The sequence below is a fragment of the Pimephales promelas genome, chromosome 13 (assembly GCF_988280905.1).
Source record: "Pimephales promelas chromosome 13, fPimPro1.hap1.1, whole genome shotgun sequence".
Taxonomy (NCBI): domain Eukaryota; kingdom Metazoa; phylum Chordata; class Actinopteri; order Cypriniformes; family Leuciscidae; genus Pimephales; species Pimephales promelas.
Window position 1 is genome coordinate 16,302,527 of NC_142781.1, and position 23,794 is coordinate 16,326,320.

The following is a 23,794-nucleotide window of genomic DNA, read 5'->3' on the forward strand; positions in this document are numbered from 1 at the left end:
CACTTAATGCACCCTTTTCGTAAGTGCGCATCAGACCTCACTTTGCTATAGGATATTACCCACAATCCTTGTAGGGGAGAACGGTTGCTATGGTGCTGTTCGGGAGCGGAAACTCCGAAGATAAAGGATGCCGTTGTGGTGAATAATTTTTCAAAAATATTTGTGTTATTGGGTCACGAAATGTAGTTTTAAGAGTTTTTCAGTCGAGAATATAGTTGTTTAAAGCTCAAATCTGTGGTTTATTTATAAAAATAGCGCCTATTTTAAAAAATTGATCTGACGTTTTCGGAGTTCCAGGTGATCACAGGGCAGCGGGTGCTCAGCGCTCATGTACCCCGCCTGCAACAGCCTTGCCCCGGCTAGTCATTCTTACGTTTCCCGCGGGCTCTGTGTCTAGTGGTTAAACATGAGCTATAAATCGGCTTGTGTATATCAGACGGGCGATCTTTGGTCTCATTATTCTATGATTTGTTCCCTGGAAAATCGTTTTGGCTGAGGGGAAAAGTGAAGTTTCATATATATTTAGGCTATTTAACTGTAACGTTGAAACGTATGTTTGACTGAATCTTTTAACTTGCCTTATTTGTTGACTTATATAGCTTATTATACTTATACTACTTATACTTTTTAAGCTTATACTTTAATAATGGCTATTCTTGGTCAATAAAATAAAAAGAGACAAGGTTGTGTCATTTTATTTTCTACAGCCTATGTTAGACTATTTTTATCTATAGCCTATTCAAAATATATCACCAACACGTCATGTTTTTTTTTTTTGTGTGTGTGTTTTTTTCATGTATGGGAATTTCATATATAAATATCCATAATAACAATTAACATTGCATTTCGAATCTCTGTGAATATGGTAAGGCAGTATAAGCTCAGGTAAACCTCAATCACGTTTTATCTTAGCCAAAAACTGTTTTAATATTAATAGCATTAACAGAAAGGTTGCTGGCTAAGAGTTAAAAAAAAAAGTAGCTTTTTGAGATGTGCAAAACTGTCCCAATTCTGCTCTTCACAGCTTCGGGCCCTTGCGCTCTTTCTCCGCTAAGTGCACTTTCAACAAGTGTCCACTTCGAGGAAGGCCTTAGGGCTCAAGTGAGTATTGGGACAGGGCTTATGAAGACAGTTCACTTCGCGTATACAGACAGGAGCCATCTTAAAAAAATAGTCTCGACAAGTCAAACCACGAACGTCGTGCTGAGTGATCTGAACTCTATGAAGTTCAACGAACTTCTGAACTGTATGAACGGCATTCGGGGATCGACTTATCGAGACTATTTTTTAAGATGGCTCCTGCCTGTCGTGAAGTGATCTGTCTTCATAAAGTATCTTCTTATTAAACGGTCTGTACACTTACAAAGTTCTCAATGCTTCGTTTTGCATGTATGGAGCCTCGTTATGTTACTGCGTTAGTGTGGGGCTATTTTGAGCCTTGTTAGTGGTATAAACTAGCGATTTCTTTTTACTTACTCAATGCCCCCATTACTAGCATTATACGCTAAACAGTTTTTAGAGTTAAAACTCTTTACATTCGATTATCATGAAAACAAAACTCAGAGAACGATTGACTAGGTACCGATGTTTTATTAGACCAAAGGTTCATTGTTCGCCGGAGTTCTCCTTTAACCTTCTGGGAGGGTATTTTGGGGCCCTGAAGACGTTTTGACATGCCCTGACATTTGTGCTTTTTTCAGTTGCTTAAAAAATAATGGTAAACATCTTCCAATGGCTTGGAAGAGCTGACCACAAGCGAGTCGTATCTGTTATGTTTTTAATATTTTTACAGTGGAATACAAAGAAAAAAGAAAATATTCTGAACAGAGTGCAGTGGACTTGCCTCAGATATTCTTTGATATCAATGTCACATTAAAATACCATGTGATTCCTTATTTCTCTGATGGATAACTTTTTTTTTTCACTCATTCAGTCAAACTGACAGATAAGGATTATTTGTAGCACAGTCTTATTATTTGATATGATTTGTTTTAGTTCTTTTGAGTGGCACACTTTCCAAAACCAGCACCCATATTTATCACCCAAACGCTTGTTCGGAAAAACGTGGATATTTCAAGTAGTTGTCTCTGTGTCCATATGTTGTTCTCGCCAATTGAAACCAAAACTGGCCTCTTAAATTTGCTGAGATCAAACTTGTTCAGTTCAGTTTTTCTACATGAATCTTGCCCACGGACAGATATAACATACACTGGGTGACATAAAAATGACAGTTTATTGTATTTTGGTTGTCTTTTACATAATCAAACATTTATAAAAAATGACCATTAAAAAAAAAAAAAGTTCTAAACAGCCTTATGCTGCTTTACAATATATTTTACTGACCCCTGAAAAATGTTTCACTGTCGAAACCAGTTCCATATTTTCCCACCATGCAGCTATGAGTCCATTTCTGGGAAAAGTTGTAACCCACTGCCCATTTTTGGGTACCAAACCAGAGCTGTCAATAGAAAAAGCCCAGCACCACAACTGTAATATATATAATATATGTATATCTAATATATATATATATTTTTATTTTATTTTTTTTTTATCATTTAATTACTGCTACTGCTCAAAGGAAATGTGCTTCAGTTATTGTATAGCTAAATACAAATGTTTTATTTTTTTTATTTTTTTACAAATGCAAGACTCATACATAATATTAATTTCATACACATGCATTATTGCTTGGAATGTGTGTTTGGTATTTAAATGCACTGCAAATGAAAACCACAAGCTTTTGCACAGAACTTGCTAATCAGACTTATTTTTTGTTTACAAGTGAATAAACAGAGGAATGAACAATATTGTAAAAATGCAAAATGTCCCCCTGGATTTCATGTTCAGCAGTGAGTACCATCTCAAAAACAATGTGATCTATCTTATAAACATCTTCCCAAAACATACATTGTAGTTCACCTGATGCCAAAAGTGATTTATGAATTGTCTTTCACAGTACTGAACATTTCAGGATACTAAAAAAACATATCCCCTTCTGTCTTGGCTGATTTCTGAATTTAATAGGTGGTTCCTGACTGTGCGTCTGCTCATTCCTAAAATAGTTTTGAGCTGATTTGCATAAACCGCACTGGAATGGCCTCGGGGCAACCAGAGTTGCATAGTATAGGCAAATAATAGTCTTTACATTACACATACACTAAAGTCATACGTGCAGAAACATATTACAAATATGCAAATAAAAGAAGAGGGAAAAAATAAGAAATTGTGTAGTGCACTTCAAATAAAGTGAAGAAAACTCGAGGGCATTAAAACCAGTTTTTCAAGCATTAATTAGCATGTTCTCCATGATCTAACTTGTTGACAACATGATACTCTAATGATTGGCATGCAAGCGGCTTTCTAAACCCTAAAACATTTTCTCAACTGTACACATACTGTAGGAGTGTTGCGTTGTGTTGTTACTTGACACTTTTTGTTGTCGTAACCTTTCTCTCCTGGACAACAACTTTATGTGACGATGGATTTTGGTTAATCTGGACAGATGACCCACCGAATCCAGCGTTACCAATAAAGGACTCTGTTGCGGACGCCATGCCCATTTGATGACCCCCCTGGGCCATACCCGATCCCCCTTTATTCTCCATATAATAGACATTTTGAGATCCACCATGAGTGGAAACACCTTTTTTGAGCGACCCCTGAATCACGTGGCCCCCTTGTCCTTCCATGACCAGCAGGCCCTGAGATCCAGCTAGCCCTCTCTGAAGTGTCCCCTGAAGGACTTGACCGCTTGAGGCTCCCCCATCCACCAAAATCAATTGTGATCCAGAGAGATTACTTGTGTGCAGCATTCCGGTGTTGAGAGCCTGAGCAGGACCACCCCTGTCCACAAGCACCATTCTCTCACCACGATTCAGGGTATTCGACGCTATGTTGGTGCCTTGGACTACAACCCCCTCGGCTACTGGGCCGCTGTTCAGCACGTACATGTTCTGTCCGACTCCTATGTTGGGCCTTTCAGCGAGCAGTACCGTGCTGGGCTGCGGCTCGACCATGTAGTACATCTGCTGCGGTTGCATCAGGTACGTTGGAGCCGGCTGGACACTCGTAATCACCGTGGGCCGGTTGTCTGTAACAAGCACGTTCTCCACACGAGATGATGATGATGTCGCAGCCATGTTGGAAGTTATGTTCATTGAATTTGTAGATAGATCTCGGTTAGTGGCTATGTTCCCTGTATTTATAACATTGGTTGATGAAGACGCCACCTCGGTGCGATCCACGACGGGTTTTGGCGGGGGAGGAAGAGGAGCGGAGACCTCAGTCTTCCTACCTCCGCATATATCAGCGAGTGTGGTGAACTTTGGCCCCAGGTCATTCAGAAACTCTAGGTCATTGTTTTCTTCGAGAATGCTGCAGCAGCCGACAGAGCCGACAGGGGAGCCCTTGCCCTCATAACCGTACACCATGGGTTCATTCTTAGCAAATCCATCCTCCATTCCTCTGCTTTTCTGTAACACAGGGCAAAACATATACAGTATGTGATCCAGATAGATAGATAGATACAGTAGATAGTATACATATTATACTGTAGGTATATATTACCTGTGCATAGTAATCATCCAGGAACCTTTCTGACACAGCCATTCCGTCAAAATCGCCAGCCATTTCCATATTATAATCATTTCTCCTCATCGAGTCTACGTAGTCCATATTAAATTCATTGTAGCCACGAACACCAACCATGGAATTGGAATCAAAGTTGCCTCCTGTTGTTGCTTGACCACCTTGACCACGCATTCCACCCACATTTTTGGACATACCACCAGTACTCGCACCATTCATATCAGAAACATCCTGTCAGAGACAAAATTGTTTGATTTATTTAGCTTTATGACAAAAATAAAATCTCAATCCTGATTCTTAAAAGGGTTAGTTCACCCAAAAATGAAAATTAAGTCATAAATTACCCACCCCCATGCTGTACCAACCCGGTAAGACCTTCGTTCATCTTCGGAACACAGATGAAGATATTTTTGATTAAATTTGAGAGCTGTATCACTAACAACATAAGGGATTGAAACTTGACGGCCCAGAAAGTTTAGTTTGTTTTTTCGCACAAAAAGTGTTCTCCTCGCTTGGTAAACTTAAAGTTGAGCCACTGTAGTCACATGGAATATTTAAACATTTTCTTCGATGACTTTCTGGGCCGTCAAGTTTCAATCCCTTAGGGAGCCAATGTAGATCCAGCTCTCAATTTGAATCAAAAATATCTTCATTTGTGTTCCGAAGATGAACCAAGGGGTTGGTATAGCGTGGGGGTGAGTAATTAATGACTTAATTTTCATTTTTGGGTGAACTAACCCTTTAAATCAAATTTCTTACCCTGTCCTCTCCCTGGCCCTCAGTATGGTATGCGATGAGATGCTCTTTAGTGTCATAGGGCATGTCTGTAAAACCTCCTAGCATCCCAGCAGCTCCACACTGACAGACCAGCAACAGTAGTGGGATGACTGTAACAAAGTAGAAATACAGCATTTATTTCAGCACCATAATAACTCTAAATCATAATCTTTCAGTGAACTTGGATACTTACGCAGTAATGAAAGCAATCCAAGGAAGAGCAGGCCGATTCCAGCAGCTCCAAATTTTGATCCCTTCTTAACCGTTCCCGTTCCAGTTCGGTCACAACCCCCCTGGGTTGTACAGGTACACACTTCCACCACTATTTTCTGAGGTTCTGGACATCCCAACCCCTGCTGGTCCTTAACCTCCACCGTCAGCTCATGTTCTCCCGGCCACAGCTTTTCCTGGGTCCTGAAGATGGCAGTGGTATCTGATGAGGAGAAGAAGTTCGGAAGTGTCAGGGTGTTTATTAATATAACTCTGATTGTATGCATATGAAAAAAGAAAGTAATATATATCAGGTCCCACTTTATATTAAGTGGCTTTAAGTACTATGTAATTACATTGAAATTAATAATTTGATACAATGGACTTATTGTGTACATACATGTTTTTACATTGTACTTACATTTTAAAATTCCAGCATGTAATTACAGCTATAATTAATTTATGTAATTACATTTGTAATTACACAGTTGACCCTCCCCTCACACCTTAACATACCCTTAAACCTACTCATACCACCACACCTGTCCCTAACCTTACCCATATCACACCTCAATAGCAGCAAAAGTGTTTTACAATACAACAGGGACACAATAATACATTGTACTTATTGTTCAATGTAAGTACATAGTACTTAAAGCCACTTAATATAAAGTGGGACCGAAATAAAAAAATAAATAACAAATTAGACAAAGACTCCCCAGTGACACTAGATAGATAGATAGATAGATAGATAGATAGATAGATAGATAGATAGATAGATAGATAGATAGATAGATAGATAGATAGATAGATAGATAGATAGATAGATAGATAGATAGATAGATAGATAGATAGATAGATAGATAGATGGATAGATAGATGGATAGATAGATAGATGTACCATTTAAATGCTCGATAGACCATTTCCCCTTAGTTCCTTCTGGGACAACATTGAAGGTAAATGGAGCTCCATTGGGTGGTGCATCGTCATCCACTGCAGTGACTAAGACCGCGTCCTTGTCAGTGCAAAGTGTCTGGACTTTGCTTTTCAAAGTAGGGCAGTGGTCATTAAAATCCTCTACCTGGATGGCAACGGTGCCCGTTGCCGTCTTAGAAGGCAAGTCTATAAGAGACAGAAAAATACATATTTTTAAAAACAATATAAACATTATAAAACTATGATAAATAATAATAACAATTAAATATGTTTTCGAGAAAGAACAACTGTTGTCCATTTTTCAAAAAAGGACAAAAGAAATTAAAAAGAAAGCAAAAAATAAGAAAATAAATGGCTATATTAAATGAAATATAAGTAATGTGAATTGGTATTTTACAATATAACTTGCAGATGGTTAGAGTACAACATCACTGACTCAGTAACTGTTGTTGATAAATGTGGAGATGGCGCCATCTTCAGGACATGTTATTTATCTGCAATATGTGGTCATTGTATTAAACTATATGCCACACCGTATGATCAAGCGGCAACATTCTAATCTGAAAGCTGAAGCCTACCCGGAAGTGCGAAAAACTGCTATACATCTCAAATCCGCTAGAGGCCGGTCCCAAAAGGGAGCAAATATCCATAGACATCAGCATAAATTCATGTGTTTACAGTTTGGTCCCATGGACTTTTATTGTAATCTTCAATATGTTCCGCGTGCCTGACAACTGTGAAATTTTTTTTAACTCATTAGTTTAGATCATATTTAGATATAAAATGTATGACAAGTAAGGGTGGTTAACTTTGATTGACAGCCGATAACGGGCTGCACCGAGTCAATTTGACGTCTCGGCCATGATCTGACACAACACATCATACACTGTATCCTTTCTGAAACTGTATTTCCCAAGATTTTCCAGTATGGCGCCGCCCATACCCCTATAAATATCCTCAAACCCGTTCTTCAGAGAGTATGGGTGACGTGTCCATATTTTTTACAGTCTATGTGTGTGATTCACAAATCCCAAGTGTGATTTGTCAATAAGTTCTTTAAGAATACTTTCATATATTTTTGCAAATCACATTTGTTGAATAAATACTAAAACATTAGAACAGCTGGCAAATCCACATCCTTATTAAACAACAAAGATTTTTAAAGATGTCTCTTTTCCCTGGAACTTGCCTTGAGTTACGCTGTAAACAGTGGCGTAGTAGGTGCCGTTAACTAGATACTTGGACTCGCGGTCAGGAGCCTTGTTCAGGCGAACGGCCCCTGTTTTCTCATCGATTCTCAGCCAGTTATCTGGGTCAGATGCCTTAATATACCTATAGGAAAAGTGAACATAGTTCAGGCTCATTTATCATTGATTTATAAAACTTTTGATAAAACTGTTTTGATGTAAACGTACTTTACGTTGGTAGCTTCCTTTCCTGTGTCTGAATCAATAGCCGGGTACCTCGTGATGATCTCATTGCTGTCAAAAGTCTTGCCTTCTGATATGGGGATGGCTTTTGTTTGGGGAACAAACTTGGGTCCTTCCGGTTGGTTTTTCACGTTTACCTTCACGTTGTAGAGCGAACCGCCTGAACTGCTGCCTGCACCTCCACCTCCACCTCCACTGCCACTCAAACTGGTCCAGCTGCCACCACCTCCACCTCCTCCTCCTCCTCCTCCTCCTCCTCCTCCACCACCTCCTCCTCCTCCTCCTCCTGCACCGCTGCCCCCAAACTGAACATTTGCTCCTTGTTGTGTTCCAGTTACAGTGGAGTAGAATGGAGCTTTGTTGACTACACCGATGCCAAGGTTCAGGTCTTTGACGTCCTCATAATCAACAGCCTGCAGGGAAAATGGACATAATATTCTTTCTTCAGGCAAAGGGTTGAGAGTATAATTTTCTTTAGAACTGCCCAATGCTAGCGTGTACGAGTTAGCATGCAAGAATGCGAGCCTGCTAGAATTAAGTGCTAAATAATTAGAAATGTTGAACGTATCAGTACTTTTAAAGCAAGTTAACAATAGAAGTATCCCTTCTGGATTGATAATACCAAGTACTGACTCAATGTCTGACTATTTTCGAATCTTGAGCAAAATATTCATCTTTGCAATGTATTCATGTAAACAGTAGATTATGTTTCTACATTCATATGTTATGTGAATGGTTATATAATCCTTTTGGGGAAAAAAACCCAGAGTACACTACTATCCAAAAGTCTGGGATCAGTTATATATTTTTGAAAGAAGTTTATGCTTTTATTCAGCAAGGATACACACATAATTGATCAAAAGTAACATTTATAACTGTTACAAAAGATTAATATTTTAAATAAATGCTGCTCTTTTGAACTGTCTTTCATTAAATGATCAAGAAAAAATACGATTTCCACATTAATATTTATCACCACAACTGTTTTCAACATCGGTAATAATAAGAAATGTTTCTTGAGCAGTAAATTAGCATATTAGGATGAGTAATGATGCTGACAATTTACATTTGCATCACAGGCATGAATTACATTACAAAACAATTATTTTAAATTTTAATAATATTTCACAATATTACAATTTTTTATGTATTTTTAAATGCAAAAAAAAAAAATCATACTGACCCAAAAGGTTAATTGTAGTCTATGTAAACATTCTGGATCTGTGTATTGGGTCTTGCAGTGTAAATGCAATGTCAATATTATCAACTAAACAACAATAGTGAAACTGGCCTATATATTTACTGTTTACTTGAATAATGACTTAATATAGTTACTTTTTTACTTGAAAAATTCCTGAATTTAGTTTTTACTTTGTTAATATTCAGTTTTTAATGTGGTATTGAAATTGGCATTGAGAATTTTTTGACCAACATTGCTATGAATACTGATATTTTGGTATCCAGACAACCCTACTAGAAAAAGGAACATTGCACACCTTGTCAAGCATCAGGATTGCTTCATTGGTCTTTGGGTCCATTTTAATGCTGAAGTATCCAGCCTCATTGCCTGATGCAATATAGCAATTGGCTGTCCAGTTGTCTGTGTTCTCGAGATCCAGGTCTTTTGCTTGGAATCTCATCACCTCCACGTTCTCTGTATTTTCCTCGATACTGCCCTCAAACTATGGGGAGTGAAAAAAATGTAAGTTGCAAGCACAACAACAATATACTTAAACCTTGTGGATGTTAACAAAGTTTAGATATTTTCTTACTGGGCCCTCCAATGTCGGCACATTATCATTGACGTCGTTGATCTTGATGGTGACTGTCCCTGTGGCGGCATTGCAGCCTGCACCACCATTCAGATCAGACGCTTTGACAAGCAGGACATACTGATCAATAGTCTGAAGAGAGAGAAAGTATGTAAATAAACAGGTGGAATCATTTACAATACTCCTCAACAAAACCAGTCTTTGTTGTTTTTGTTCCTGCATTCATCATTTAAAAATGGAAACAATAACAGGCCACGTGGGGTGGAACATCTGGCACTAGGGTGACCACCATCAAACAAATCAAATGTGGGATGATTATAAGTTTGTGTCAACAATGTGGGACATGTTACCAACACTAAAACATACCCTGAAACTGTTAAATAATGTCTAACTATATTAAAAAAAACAAAACAACAACATTTGTATTCTGCCTTTCAGCTGATAAAACTTATTTGTTCTTTAGTCCCTTCAAGAAAAAAACAACTTTATTTTACATGCCATTTAAATTAAATTTTCATTAAATTAAGTTTTGTAAATTAAATTAAATATCATTAAATTCAACGTCACTCAAAGTCCAAAGGCATCAGGCATCATGCAGATAACTATTTTAGAAACAGTTCTGACCAAGTTTTTTACAAAATAAACAATGAGCAAATAAATACAAAACAACATGAAATTAGATAGATAGACTTATATGTAAAGAATATATTAAAAACCAAAACCTATAACGTTCATATTTTTAGAAAGGATGTGAATTAAAACAAACACAGCAGGCAACAGGTTAAACAACAACAGATAAATTCTGTTAAATAAAAATTTTAATTGACCAAATTATCCATTTGTTTTCTGACAGGGAACACATGGAACGAATCGCCGGTCCACATTTTGATTGACAGCCGTCACAACCTACTAGTGGCCGTGTTTACTCCTTTCTTTTCAACCGTTGGATAAGATATGAAAAGAAAAAAAAACGGCTGTTGTATTTGTACTTCTGACGAAGCGCTGTTAAATATAGGTAAAAAACTATGCTGGAAAAATAATAAATAAAATGCTTTCTTAAAAAGGCAAAATAATTAGTCATTTCTAATTATCAATTAGTAATATGATAATTGATAATAGGTGGTCACCCTATCTGGCACTGACAAAAACTCAACGGCTGTCAATGAAGAAGTGGCAGTGCAAACACATGGAGCCTGTGTGTTACATCATGTGACATGTTGGATATCATACACTTTCAATACAGTTATTGTGACCACTCACCTCTCTATCCAGATTAGGATTGTTAACACGGACTGTCCCGTCATTGTCAACTCTGAACATGCTCTGCCCATCTGGCTGCTGCTCCACAATTTCATACTTGATTTGAGAGTTTAGGTTTCCTGGCTCATCAGCATCAAAGCAATTGATCTTCATCACTGCTGTATCTGTGTCCAAGATCAATAAAAAGGAGATATCTTTTAGATTAAAGCATGAGACAGGTTCTTAGAAATGTGCTCTTTGCATTCATTTTGGTTTCATAGGGTCCTAATACTGTGTAAACATCTTGTAGTCAAAATATTAATGAAACAATTACAATTGAAAAGGGATATATATATATATATATATATATATATAAATTTCAACTTTTTTTTCATGAAAAGAAAAAAATATATAACTATATAATTTAACAAATATCTTAAATATTATTTCATATTTTTGGGGGAAGTGGCACCACATGACATTTTACAACCCGAATAAACCTTATATTAACAAGCAGTGAAGAAACAAAAATCCCTTTATGAATAAATGACATTTTAAATAGGAGTTATTGACACACTTCCAGAGTTTGATAATTATTATAACCAGTGTTTGAGATTAAATCAATTAATTCTTCTATTAGTCAAAACAAAATGATCAGAGATAAACCAGATTATCAATGTCCCAGATTTAAATATAGCCTATTTATAATTAAATCGGATTCTGAATCATTGTATTGCTTTCAGCTTTATGACAGTCAATCACTGTTCGCGGATAAAACAATAAAAAATAAACACAGAAGACAGTGACTTCTTTATTGCCTTGAGTTTACCTGCACGTATAGCTATAAAGACGCTAGGGCGCTACTTTCCACATGCGGCAATAATGAGAACGTGTTATAAAAAGTCTCCTAGGGCTCCAGCGGTGTGTCAGGAAACAACGTGCCATGAACTTCTCGATAGATGGCGAGTGTTGCCGTCGGTATGCATATGCCCAATAAAAATCAGTGTGTTCAACTTTTAAAAAACATGGTTAAAAACGTTTCCCTCTTGAAACATTTTTTTGCTCATTTTTGAGGATCCTTTGAGGGGAAGGGCTCGGATAGCGATGCAATGCAACTTGATAACATAATTAACCCTAACCCGTCCTATTGGCTAGTGTGTGGATATGCAGTACCGACCACGGTGGATTTTCATTTCAAACCCCGATCATAATCACTGTTGTGTTTATTGAATAAATAAAGTCACATTTTTTTTCAAGCTGGAAAAACTGCAGGCCACATACCTACTGCACTGAGTTCGTATACATCCCCTGGAGTCATCGGACTAAAAACAGGAGGATTATCATTCTGATCCTTCACTCTTATCCGTAGCCCAATGTCATTCTCTGCAATTGTGCCATTTGTGAACGTAGCAACCCCTGTAAGCTATGGAAGTGAAGACATGCATTTACAGATCACTAACTCTTATCAATAAGAATAGGTATTAAAGTCAACATTTTATCATCATCAGTCACCATTGGCATCATGGTCATTTTACTTACATTGTATTGTGCAATGGACTCTCTGTCGAGGATTCCCGTTACTCTTACAAATCCTGTTTCAGGATTCACCACAAATAAATTGAACGGATCCTTGTCTGCACCGACGCCCTTTAGGGAGTACCTCAAATTTTTTATTTGGGTGTCTTCCTTGTCTGAGCGAATCTAAATAAATTAGAAATACATCTTTTAAAAAAACAACCAAGCCCACAGTGTACTGACACATTGAAATTAAGCATTGCAAATATCAAATGCGTAAGAAATTGTTGCAATGTATATCACACATGTGATGTGGTGACTTTATTGTTATAATCTTGGCTATATTTCTCACATAATAGTCATTTTTTATATTTGTGAAGTAATTTATTATCATTTGGACATTACATCTCACAAATAATGAAACTGCAGACATCCATTTTATAAGCTGCTAAAATTGTAATTCTCTGTGTATTTTTTATGCATAACATGAATTTGAATGGCAAATAGATGAGAAGATGTCTTATTTTTCACTTGGTGACCAATAAAACTGGTGCCTTGTGATTTATTTCTTGGTGATACTTTACAATAAGATCCCATTAGTTGTAAATGCATTAACAATGAGCAAAACATTTGACGTTAGTTAAAAATAAAAATGCAATTGTTCATCGTTAGCTCAGGTACATTAAATAATACAGTAAGGTTCCATTAGTTAACACTAGTTAATGCATTTACAAACATTAAATTACAATGAGCTTTCACTTTTTACAGTTTTTTTTTTTATTCATCTTTGTTCATGTTAGTTCATAAAAATACAACTGTACATTATTTGTTCATGTTAGCTCAGGGCCATTAAATAATATTAACATAACTTTATTATGTATTAAATGTTGGAATTAAGATTCATAAATGCTTTAGAAGTATTTTTCATGATCATGTTAACTAATTAACTAATGTTAACAAATGAAACCTTATTTGAAAGTGTTACCATAGTACTAACAGACAGTTTTTGATTAAATAATTTTTTAGTAATTGCTGATATTAACATTAACTAAGATTAATACATTTTTTAGAAGTATTCTTCATTGTTAGCACACAATGGTAACAAATGGAGCATTTTCTTTGCTTGTACGTCGATTACACAGTAATGTTTACGCAAGCAAATGACAGCAGGCAAAGGCTCACTCACTTTTGCAATGAAATCTCTCTTGGTGTAATCAATATTCTCTTCTAGGATTTGGGGAGGGACGATCCATTCTCTCTTCTGCCTGTGGAGGGCCGCAGAGTGTTTGAATCTGGCTTCGGCCTCAAACACATACTGTGGGAAAACACAAATGCACAATAACTAATTCTGAAAACAGATTTTCTTCTGCCAGCCTTTTCTGTTTTTTTTCCCCCCACACACAACTGGAAAGGAGACAGGGAGTTTTATATATATTTGTTACCCTTCCTGGTAAGAAGGATCTCGTTAGAAGGATTTGTAAATGATTCATTACAAATGCGTCGTCATTAAATGATCAAAACTCTGTTGTTGCAACTTGCATGCATAGTTTGACACTAAAGTCATCCAGTCTGTATACAGGAACAATCAACCACAAGTTAATTGATATGAAATATTATGCACATAAGTCATTACTTCAACACACCTAAAGCATGTGCACACACATTTAAATTAATATTTTGATATTTGCTTTTAGATTGTACTTGTATTAGACCAAATACAAATATTATTGTGACCAAAAACCCACAATCCTATTTCAATGATAAGTACATTTTTTTAACAGTCACTTGTCTCCACCTACTGGTGTAACAATGTAATCGATAAAATCTTTATTTGAAGCATCAAGTTACTTTCAAAAGGTGATTTACTCTATATTTTTCACGATGGGGGAACTGGTTGTCTCCGTTTGCAAGGCTGTAGTTTGGGTTTGAACATTTCAAGTGTGAACCGTTTTGCGGGGTACCAGGAAATGCTCCCTCATGAGGTTTATTTATTTATTTGCTTTATCTTTGCAAAATGGCCCACACATCATGCAGTTGGTTGATGACAATCACTTGTTTACAAAGTGCCATGGGAAGTCATTGCTTACGTTTTCTTATGCTGAACATGTTAGTCATTAATTGGATTATCTTTTATTTTCCCAGGCATATCTGTCATATTAGCAGAAAACATTTTACACATGAGGAAAAACAATTGTTAAGTCAATAATTCAAGAAGGCCCATACTTCAAAGCTCTTGATTCTAACATGTAGCCTACTTGGCCTCATGAAAAAGTAGTTTCTTGTAATAAGGATGTTATTACAGGTAGTCGAGGTAGACCACTGATGGCTCACATTTGAACTTTTTATTTCTTTTTTAAAACGTCTACTCCCACATAGGCTATTATTTATTATAAATTCTACAACAAAATATAGCCTACCACAATAAATACAATAGAATTTGCAATAGAACATGCAGGCGGATGTTTTCCCCTTGTTTCATGTTTGATTTTACTCCACAGCGTTTAATACATTCTACAGTTAACTAATAGCCTGATATTATATTTTTTGGTCGGAGTACCGACAGCATGCGAGAAGTTACGGCACGCAAGAAAAAAAGTTAGGGTAGCCTATACAGCTTAAAAATATAGAAGTTCCGGTACTGTGATACCTTTTGTAGTCTATTGAGTGAACAACATATATAAATCCCTTCATGTCCCTAATTAAATAAAATACAAAAAAAATAAAAATAAATAAATAAATAAAAAACAATATGAACTTAAACGTTAAGGTGCCAGAGGGAGGGAATTTCAATACTCCTGAAATCGAAAGAGTTAACTAAACATTACCGTATACAGATCCAGCTTGACTATAGTCTGTATGTCTCTATACCAGATAGAGCCTGTCCTGAAATGCCTTTTACAAATGGTAAATAGTGGAGGTTTCGTCATTTAAGTTTCCAGCAAAACACTATTGTCATTATGGTTATAATGTAAAACCATAATAAGTTAGTTGGGGATCTCCACAACAATGTTGACAAATCTAAATCTCTCGTATTTTATTAAAAATGTAGGCTTTACTGATTAGCACTAACGATGGTGCCTAATGTAAAATAAAAAATAAAAAAAAAACACACAAAAAAAACACTTAATAAACACGTTTAATAATAATAATAAAGTTTAATTTAAAAAACTTAAATTGTTGCCTTGGTTTATTCACTAAAATTTACCAAAGTTCACTTTATTTTATTGACATTTGAATATAGCCTACCACTTAGGCCAATAGATGAAAATAGTTGTTATGACAATGTTTTTACAGTGCCTTTTTTTGTTTTGTGCATTTAGTTGCCATGGTGAATTTTTGTAAAGGGGTGTACAATTGAGTCGATTCCCCTCCGGATTTTTAAGAGTTAAAAGTGAGACACGAGCTCAGTATGTGACTTTTTCACATTAACTTTATTAACATAAAGGTTGCTTTAGATATCGAAAGTATCAAGGTATGCTATTCAAACAAGCTACCAAACAAATAGCCTAAACAAAAAAACAAAACAAAAAACAAAAAACAGTTTCAGTATTATGAGAAGACGCATAGACGATTGTTTCGGTTGACAAAACACTTTCCAGATAGAGAAAGACTAAAGTTGAGTAGGCTAGCCTCTGTTAACGTGCATATCTGTTGATAGATATTTTAAAACACGACAAACTTACCGATAATCCAAAACAAAAGAGAAAAGCGACAGCAGGCGATATTCGCCGGGCCATGGCAGGAGGAACACACGATATTTCCTGATCACCTGAGATCCACTGCTGTCAGCAGCTGCTAATGGGAAAGTTTTATATCCCGCTGAGGCAGATGTATTTGATGATGCTGTTTGATGAACGAGAGTGTGAATGAGGTCGAGTCGCTTTAGATAAAATCCTTATTCAATCTTCCACCCAGCACCCACACCCTCACCTTGCAGTTTAAAAGGAGGACCTAACGTCACAACGTGGGTGTTGTGCATGTGTGTGAATATGAGAGAGAGAGAGAGAGAGAGAGAGAGAGAGAGAGAGAGAGAGAGAGAGAGAGAGAGAGAGAGAGAGAGAGAGAGAGAGAGAGATGGGCGGGAATAGGCCTATTTAATTTTCACAATTATTTTACATTGATCATAAAGGGTGGTTCTCTTCCAGAGAAATAGCCTATTAAAAACTCCACAATACCCATCCTTAAAGGAGTAGTTCACTTTTAAAAAAACTTTTGCTGATAATTTACTCACCCCCATGTCATACAAGATGTGCACATCTTTCTTTCTTTAGTTGAAAAGAAATTAAGGTTTTTGATGAAAACATTCCAGGATTTTCTCCAAATAATGGACTTCATTGGGAACCATATGGTTCAAGGTCCAAATGAGAGTTTCAGTGCAGCTTCAAAGGGCTTTAAACGACGCCAGACGATGAATAAGGGTCTTATCTACGACCCTTTGAGTCATGACTCGAAAAAAGATTCGTTCATTTTTATGAAAGCCTTTGAACAGGAGAGTCACGAACGCTCATCACAGAAGAGAGATATAGGCAAGCATTTGTGTTTATAAAACTTAAACTTTTGTATTTATTTTTGAAATGACAGATCGTTTCGCTTGATAAGACCCTTATTCAACGTCTGGTGTCGTTTACAGCCCTTTGAAGCTGCACTGAAACTCTCATTTGGACCTTGAACTGTTTGGTTCCCAATGAAGTGCATTACATGGAGAAAATCCTGGAATGTTTTCATCAAAAACCTTAATTTCTTTTCGACTGAAGAAAGAATCATAGAAAGACATATTGGATGACATAAATAATCAGCAAAAGTTTTTTTTTTTTTTTTTTTTTTTAAAGTGAACTACTCCTTTAAATCTGTCCTATGAGTAACATCACATGGAATTAATGGTTTTATTGTAAAGGTGTAGTAGCTATTGTTTTTGGCTGATTGATTATCATTTGAATGAACACAGTTTTACTAAAAAATACCATGGTTGAATTAGGGTCTGTGTAGCAAAACCATGGTTAATTTCAAAGAAAATAAATGAATAAAATAAAATAAGTAATCATACAAAGAATGTAGTAAATTAAATAGCTATTTGAATTGTGAATCTTGAGCTAAATTAATGCATTTTAATATATGTTGGAACTTGGAATATATACGCGTTCAAAAAGTGGATTGACAGTGTTATATTTCATGATGAAAAGTGAATCCAATGCTTATTTCTATACATATTTTCCCCAGTAGTTTTCAGTAATTCGTTTTTTTTTTTCTGTACTGAATCATGGTAAAAGTCAGGGTTGACTATTTCATGTAACCACTGACAAACATAAGCAAACTATATCAAATAATGTAATAAAATAGCAAAATAGTAGAAATGTACTTGTTTTCAGGAGTTCAAAACTCATCAAAACTTAAACATCTATTTTTTTTTTAGAAAATGACTGACAATTTTGAAAATGTATTTGTTTATTACAGATTAATAATAGTTTTTTGTGCGTATGTGTACATAAACACATACATACATGTTATTACCACTGTAAAAGTTGTTGCCTTAAACATCCAAGTTGATTGTACTTGAAAATGTAAGTCATTTCAACTTGAATGACACGAAACTGACTTAAAAATCAGCTTAATCTTGTATAACTTATGAAATTGCTTAATTTATTTTGATGATTTAAAGCAATGTAAAAACATATGTCCTAATATGCCTTTATAAATACTCATATAGGCCTACATCACTATTAAAGTTAGCTTATACAGTATGTTCATGACACAGGCATGCTTTTGCAAATGACCCGCTCATAATTTACAGTCATTTTAAAAGTGTATCTCACGTGGATGTTTTGACATCAGCAGTTTTATGCTCTTTAATTGAAATACATTCCAAAATAATTCTGAGATCACTCATTCTTAAATCACAATAACTGGTCATTTCGCACACAAGGATGTGGTTCTTCTGAAAATCCAGGAATTAACTTCATTAAAGATCAGAAGAGGTGTTCTTCATTAGTAATCGCACCTGAACTCACACCTTAGCATGTGCTTATTAAAAGTTGGTCATACATGTGTGAAATGGAACGTGTCTGAAGGTTTGCCCTATACTACGCAACTAAACAGCAAATAGTTTTACATTGATTTAAACGGAATTGTACAAAGAATTATTTCCGAAAAATAGTTGATCGTGTTTTATTTGGCTGTTAAAGCTAATGCGCTTCTTTGGAAAAGATAGGGCTTTTTGGAAAATGGTGAAGCTATGACTTGCCTGCTTGCTTTAAGGAGGTGTAGGAACAGACTGGGAAAAGAAAGAAGTGATTGGGCGAGACAACTTTACCTATTTATTCTTTCGTTCTGCCAATCTGTCTCTCTTACTCATGCACTCCCACTCTCACTTGCTGACTTTGTCTCAATTCGAAAAATACAAAGAAACACATTTCAAATCATCATGTCATGAAGTATCAAATTTAGAATTCAGATTTTTTTTTAGAGATGTTAAAAGGACGGGGGGTCTCACTGAGAGGGATATATGAAGGTTAAGGATTTCCAAGGGTGGTTACAGGGGCCCTGCAGAGAGGGTCTGAATGGCAAGTCTCTTTGCACACATTTAGAGAATATCCTGAATGTGACTTCCATTCAGATGAAGCCTGCACTGTCTGAACCATCATAAATCTGCAAAGAGAGAGAAGTAAAGAGAAAGGGGGTTTCCATGACATGCACTGCAGGTCAAACACATATACATCAATTCAATTCAAATGTATTTGTATAGCCCTTTTCACAATACATATTGTTTCAAAGCTGCTTTACAGAAATGTACATGGAAAAATACATTTAGTTAATCATGTATTAATTTAGGGCATAACATATCGCCGGCGTTGAGTCGTCTCTCCACAGGCGTTAAGTCGTCTCATCGCAGGTGTTGGGGCATCTGAAGTCTCTGTGAGAGGCTGGATATAAACTGGTGCTGACGAACGCCATTTTCCTCGGGACTAGCATCCCGAGATAGCAGCTGTAAAAACAAATGAGAAATAATTAGGATAGCTACTGTCGATCCTTCGATCTGATTCAACAGATGAATAAATTGTAAGCATTATGTGAATGCTTGGCGAAAGAGATGCGTCTTCAATAGTTTTAAACTGGGACAGCGAGTCTGAGCCTCGAACAATATCAGGAAGGCTATTCTAGAGTTAAGGTGCTAAATCCCTCCTTTACCAAGGAATAACCAGAAGCCTCGAATTTAGTGATCTTAAAGAACGTGATGGATTGTAGGGCAATAAGGTCAATTAAATACACAGGAGATAAACCATTTAGGGCTTTATAGTTCAGTAGAAGTACTTTGTGATTTATACGGAACTTAATAGGTAACCAGTGTAGAGATGATAAAATTGGTGTTATATGATCATATTTTCTTGACCTAGTGAGAATAGCAGTTGCATTTTGCACTGACTGTAGTTAGTGCAAAATGCAGTGCAAACTGTGCAAACTGTAGCACTTACTTTTTTTTTTTTTTTTTGAGGATGCAGGACAACCAGCTAATAAAGCATTACAATGTTAATATATCAGAAATTAACTTTAATTGTAATTGTAATAGCAACACCAATTGTGAACATGTACATCGATCTATGGGTTAATCATCAGGAAAATAATAAAAACAAAAAATATTGTTTTCCAGTAAAAAAAAAAAAAGAAAAAAACATCCTTAAAACAAGCCTCGAATTTAGTGATCTTAAAGAACGTGATGGATTGTAGGGCAATAGAAGGTCAATTAAATACACAGGGGATAAACCATTTAGGGCTTTATAGTTCAGTAGAAGTACTTTGTGATTTATACGGAACTTAATAGGTAACCAGTGTAGAGATGATAAAATTGGTGTTATATGATCATATTTTCTTAAGAACTCTACCAGCTAATAAAGCATTACAATGTTAACATATCAGAAATGAACATTAATTGTAATTGTAATAGCAACACCAATTGTGAACATTTACATCGATCTATGGGTTAATTATCAGGCAAATAATAAAAACAAAAAAATATTAATGTTTTCCAGTAAAAAAGAAAAAAAATATCCTTAAAACAAGACATTTATATTTACAAGTTTTTTTTTTTAGATAATATATCCAGAATTTATTTTTTTTTTTTCCTTTTCCCTTGTTTTAAGCTCAAATCTAATATAACTTAGCTGAAATTTAAACTTAAAACAGCAGTTTGCCACTGCGGTAATATAGAGAATTCAAGACAAATTCTCAGGAACAAGTCTTTTGTTTCAAATGTTTTCGTATCTGATGTTCTTCTTGACGGAGAATGTTAAAACACAGTGTACAGAAAACCAGTCCTGCAGGAAACTCCCTTGAGTTTAGATGGTAAACAGTAACAGGTCTGAATCTGTAGACGGCTGCATGCACACACTTGTCACCTGTGTACAATGATTGAATGACTCATGGTGAAATCAGTGAGAGCCATTGGGAGTGGCAGGCTGGTTTACGCAGGGTGTGTTTGTGGGAAGGTTTGTGATCGCTCAGCAGACAACGCCTAGTTTTCAGCGCTCCAACCGCCTAACCTTTAGGATGCTCTCTTACTCGTCATATACTCATGCGCAGGGCTGAGATGTTATATCCGTGCACTCATTTTTAATTTGTGGTTGTGGAGACACATATATTTCACACCCCACATGTGGATGTGGCCTAAAAATGGTCCCAGCACTAAAAGAGGACTGTTCAAGGGTTTGTTTTGGTGTAGTCCAGGATAGGGATCAGTACTAAGTTAAGGAAAGCTTTGGGGTGTGTGAACTGAGACCAGGTATTATGCATATACATTTGTAAAGGGTTGGGTTAGGTTAAGGGGTGGGTTTCAAGTTCCCAAAATCTCTACCAGTAATTATTCATAGAAGAGGGTGAAGCATTAACTAATTTCTTCTTCAATATGGAGAGGTTTGTAGTTTTAGCTTAATTTGTTGCAAGACAGTTTAATGTTATTTATTTTTACTGTAAGAACAGTGAGGACTTCCACAGGGTCATGCAAAATTCAGAATTGAAGAATTGATTTTTTGAATTTTAATTCAGTTTAATGTAATTTAAGTTTGAATGACTTCCAAGTTGATTGTACTTAAAAAAAAATGTTAGACAAGTTGTAATGATTTTGAAGCATTTGGAATTTGGAATTAGAATGGGAGAGGAATTTATAGAAATGTTATTCAAAAAATTCAACACAGGTGACCTGCATGTGGTAAATGAAGTGTTCTGGACCACAAAAGTCATTTTATTAAAAATAATTCTATACTCCAATTGTTTTAAACATTTTCAAAAAATTTAACATACAAAGTTGCTTTTCAATGATAACAGCTATTTATTTAGTTCATTTAAATTTGTATGATTTTTAATGAAATGTACAATAATAGAAAGTAAGCATGAAGTTTCTCCCCCAAATTTACAAAAGAGATTTTAAATTCAAACAATCTAGCCACTAATTTGACAAATTTTATTGAAATTGTGTTTACATCCATCTCTAAATTTGAGATGCATTCTGAAGTAAAAATTTCTTTCTTCCTTTTTTCCTTCTTTTTTCTTTCTTTCTTTCTTTATTATTATTATTATTACCTCAAATTCAATTCAAATTCAGGAAATTTAAATGGCTTTCTCAATTTGAACGCAATGTGAAAAGTGTCACCTATATGACGCCCTATGATGAGAATATATAATAATATACAGTATAAAACTATTATTATATATAATAATATATAATCCAGACATACTGTAGGTTAGTGCCATCTGTTGGTGCTAATAAACACTCTAATTCACCAAATCCAACAAAGATCATCTTGGTAATGATTTTGTTATATTTATCTGTTCAATTTTAAATAGATACTCTATGCTGCCTCTTCATCAAAAATTGGCATGCAAAGTTGTAGACTTATTTTTGTGTGCAAGATTTTTGTAACTTTTGTTATACTGCGTAACGTTGTGGTGACTTTAAAACAGAAAAAAAAAATTGAATAAAATACGTTAAAAGTTGATCAATTAAGGGAGCACCTGATATCACCATGCAGACAGTGAAAGTTTGTCTGGGTGTTTGTGGATGATCATTTGGCCTTTGACACACCCTTGCATTTCTCATGCATTCCTACGACTCTTTTTTTCCCTTCTCTCTTTTCAACACATCATTAGTTTCTTTCTCTTTGTCTCGTTCTGTCACTTCCGCTCCCAATTGTTTTCTGGTTAGTTTCACGACAACCGCATTCTGTTTATTCATATTTCCAAAAGTTTAGAACGTTACAATAGTTCCCAGTCTTCTACAATCCCCATTTCCCTTTCACTTCCTCCCTCTTTCCTCTCTTGTATGAGTGCAGTCTTTTCTTTTACCTTCTATCTCTTTGTGTCGCTTTAAGAGCACTGTCAAAAGAAAACAGCTCCATGGCAACGGCTGGGACTGAAACCTGAACTCAGTGATACGGCCAGAGAGATGGTAGGCGTGTCTAGTCTCAAATAAACAACCATTTCCACTCAACCATGCCTAGTCAGACCTTGCTATTTCTATTCACCGAAGATTATAACCAGTATATCTTTATTTATTTATTTTATGCTCTTTCCTATGGTGTCTGTTCTGTTCATATTAGCATATTATTTATCTTACTTATTTGTTTTAATTATTCTGTGCTTACATTATAAATGTTTTAACATCAATTTATATGCAATTTTACTCAATTCAATTCAAATTTATTTGGATAGCGCTTTTCACAATACGTTTCAAAGCAGCTGTACAGAAAGTGCATTAAAATGTTCATAGAAAAATACAGTTAGTTAATCATGTATTAATTTAGGGCATAACATAACGCTGGCGTCGAGTCATCTCTTCAGGCGCCGAGTCGTCTCTCCACAGGCGTTTAGTCATCTCATAGCAGGTGTCTCATAGCAGGTGCAGGTGTTAGGGCAAAAAAAAACAGTGCAATTCATGTTTTTTATAAGAAAGAAATGATGAATATCCATTTCATTTACATTTTAAATAATACTCAATATTTATTGTAAAAATAAGAGCCGACGTACAATTACATTGTACATGTAAAGGGATAGTTCACTTTGAAATTAATTTTTGATATGTTTTAGCTTTACCTCAAGGGCATTCAAGATGTAGGTGTCTTTGTTTCCACAGTATTTTAAATTTTTTAATTTTTATGTCAAACCGTTGTCTGTCAGTCATATAATGCCGTTATATGGGGTCTAGGGTGCCACCTTCAGTGAGGCAAAATAAGGGACACCCATACACGAGATAAATAAATAATTAAATGAAATAAAAAAAAAATGTGTCAAGGGTATGGAACTTTCAACATGACAACTTGACAGCTCAACAATAAACCACGAGA

The 23,794-nt window shown here is 35.7% G+C and overlaps 1 protein-coding gene across 1 annotated transcript; it reads right to left on the reverse strand.

Moving 5' to 3' along the window:
- Positions 1-2,214: 2,214 nt before the first annotated feature.
- On the reverse strand, positions 2,215-16,406 carry dsg2.1 (desmoglein 2, tandem duplicate 1). The gene is made up of 14 exons (XM_089118535.1): positions 16,151-16,406; positions 13,654-13,782; positions 12,492-12,653; positions 12,234-12,375; positions 10,974-11,137; positions 9,714-9,845; positions 9,438-9,623; positions 7,927-8,354; positions 7,701-7,843; positions 6,476-6,697; positions 5,558-5,797; positions 5,347-5,474; positions 4,567-4,818; positions 2,215-4,472 (listed from the first exon to the last, which is right to left on the reverse strand). Exons 1-14 carry the CDS (start codon positions 16,202-16,204, stop codon positions 3,420-3,422), a joined length of 3,435 nt encoding a protein of 1,144 aa, XP_088974661.1. The 5' UTR covers positions 16,205-16,406; the 3' UTR covers positions 2,215-3,419.
- Between the last annotated feature and the right edge of the window lie 7,388 nt (positions 16,407-23,794).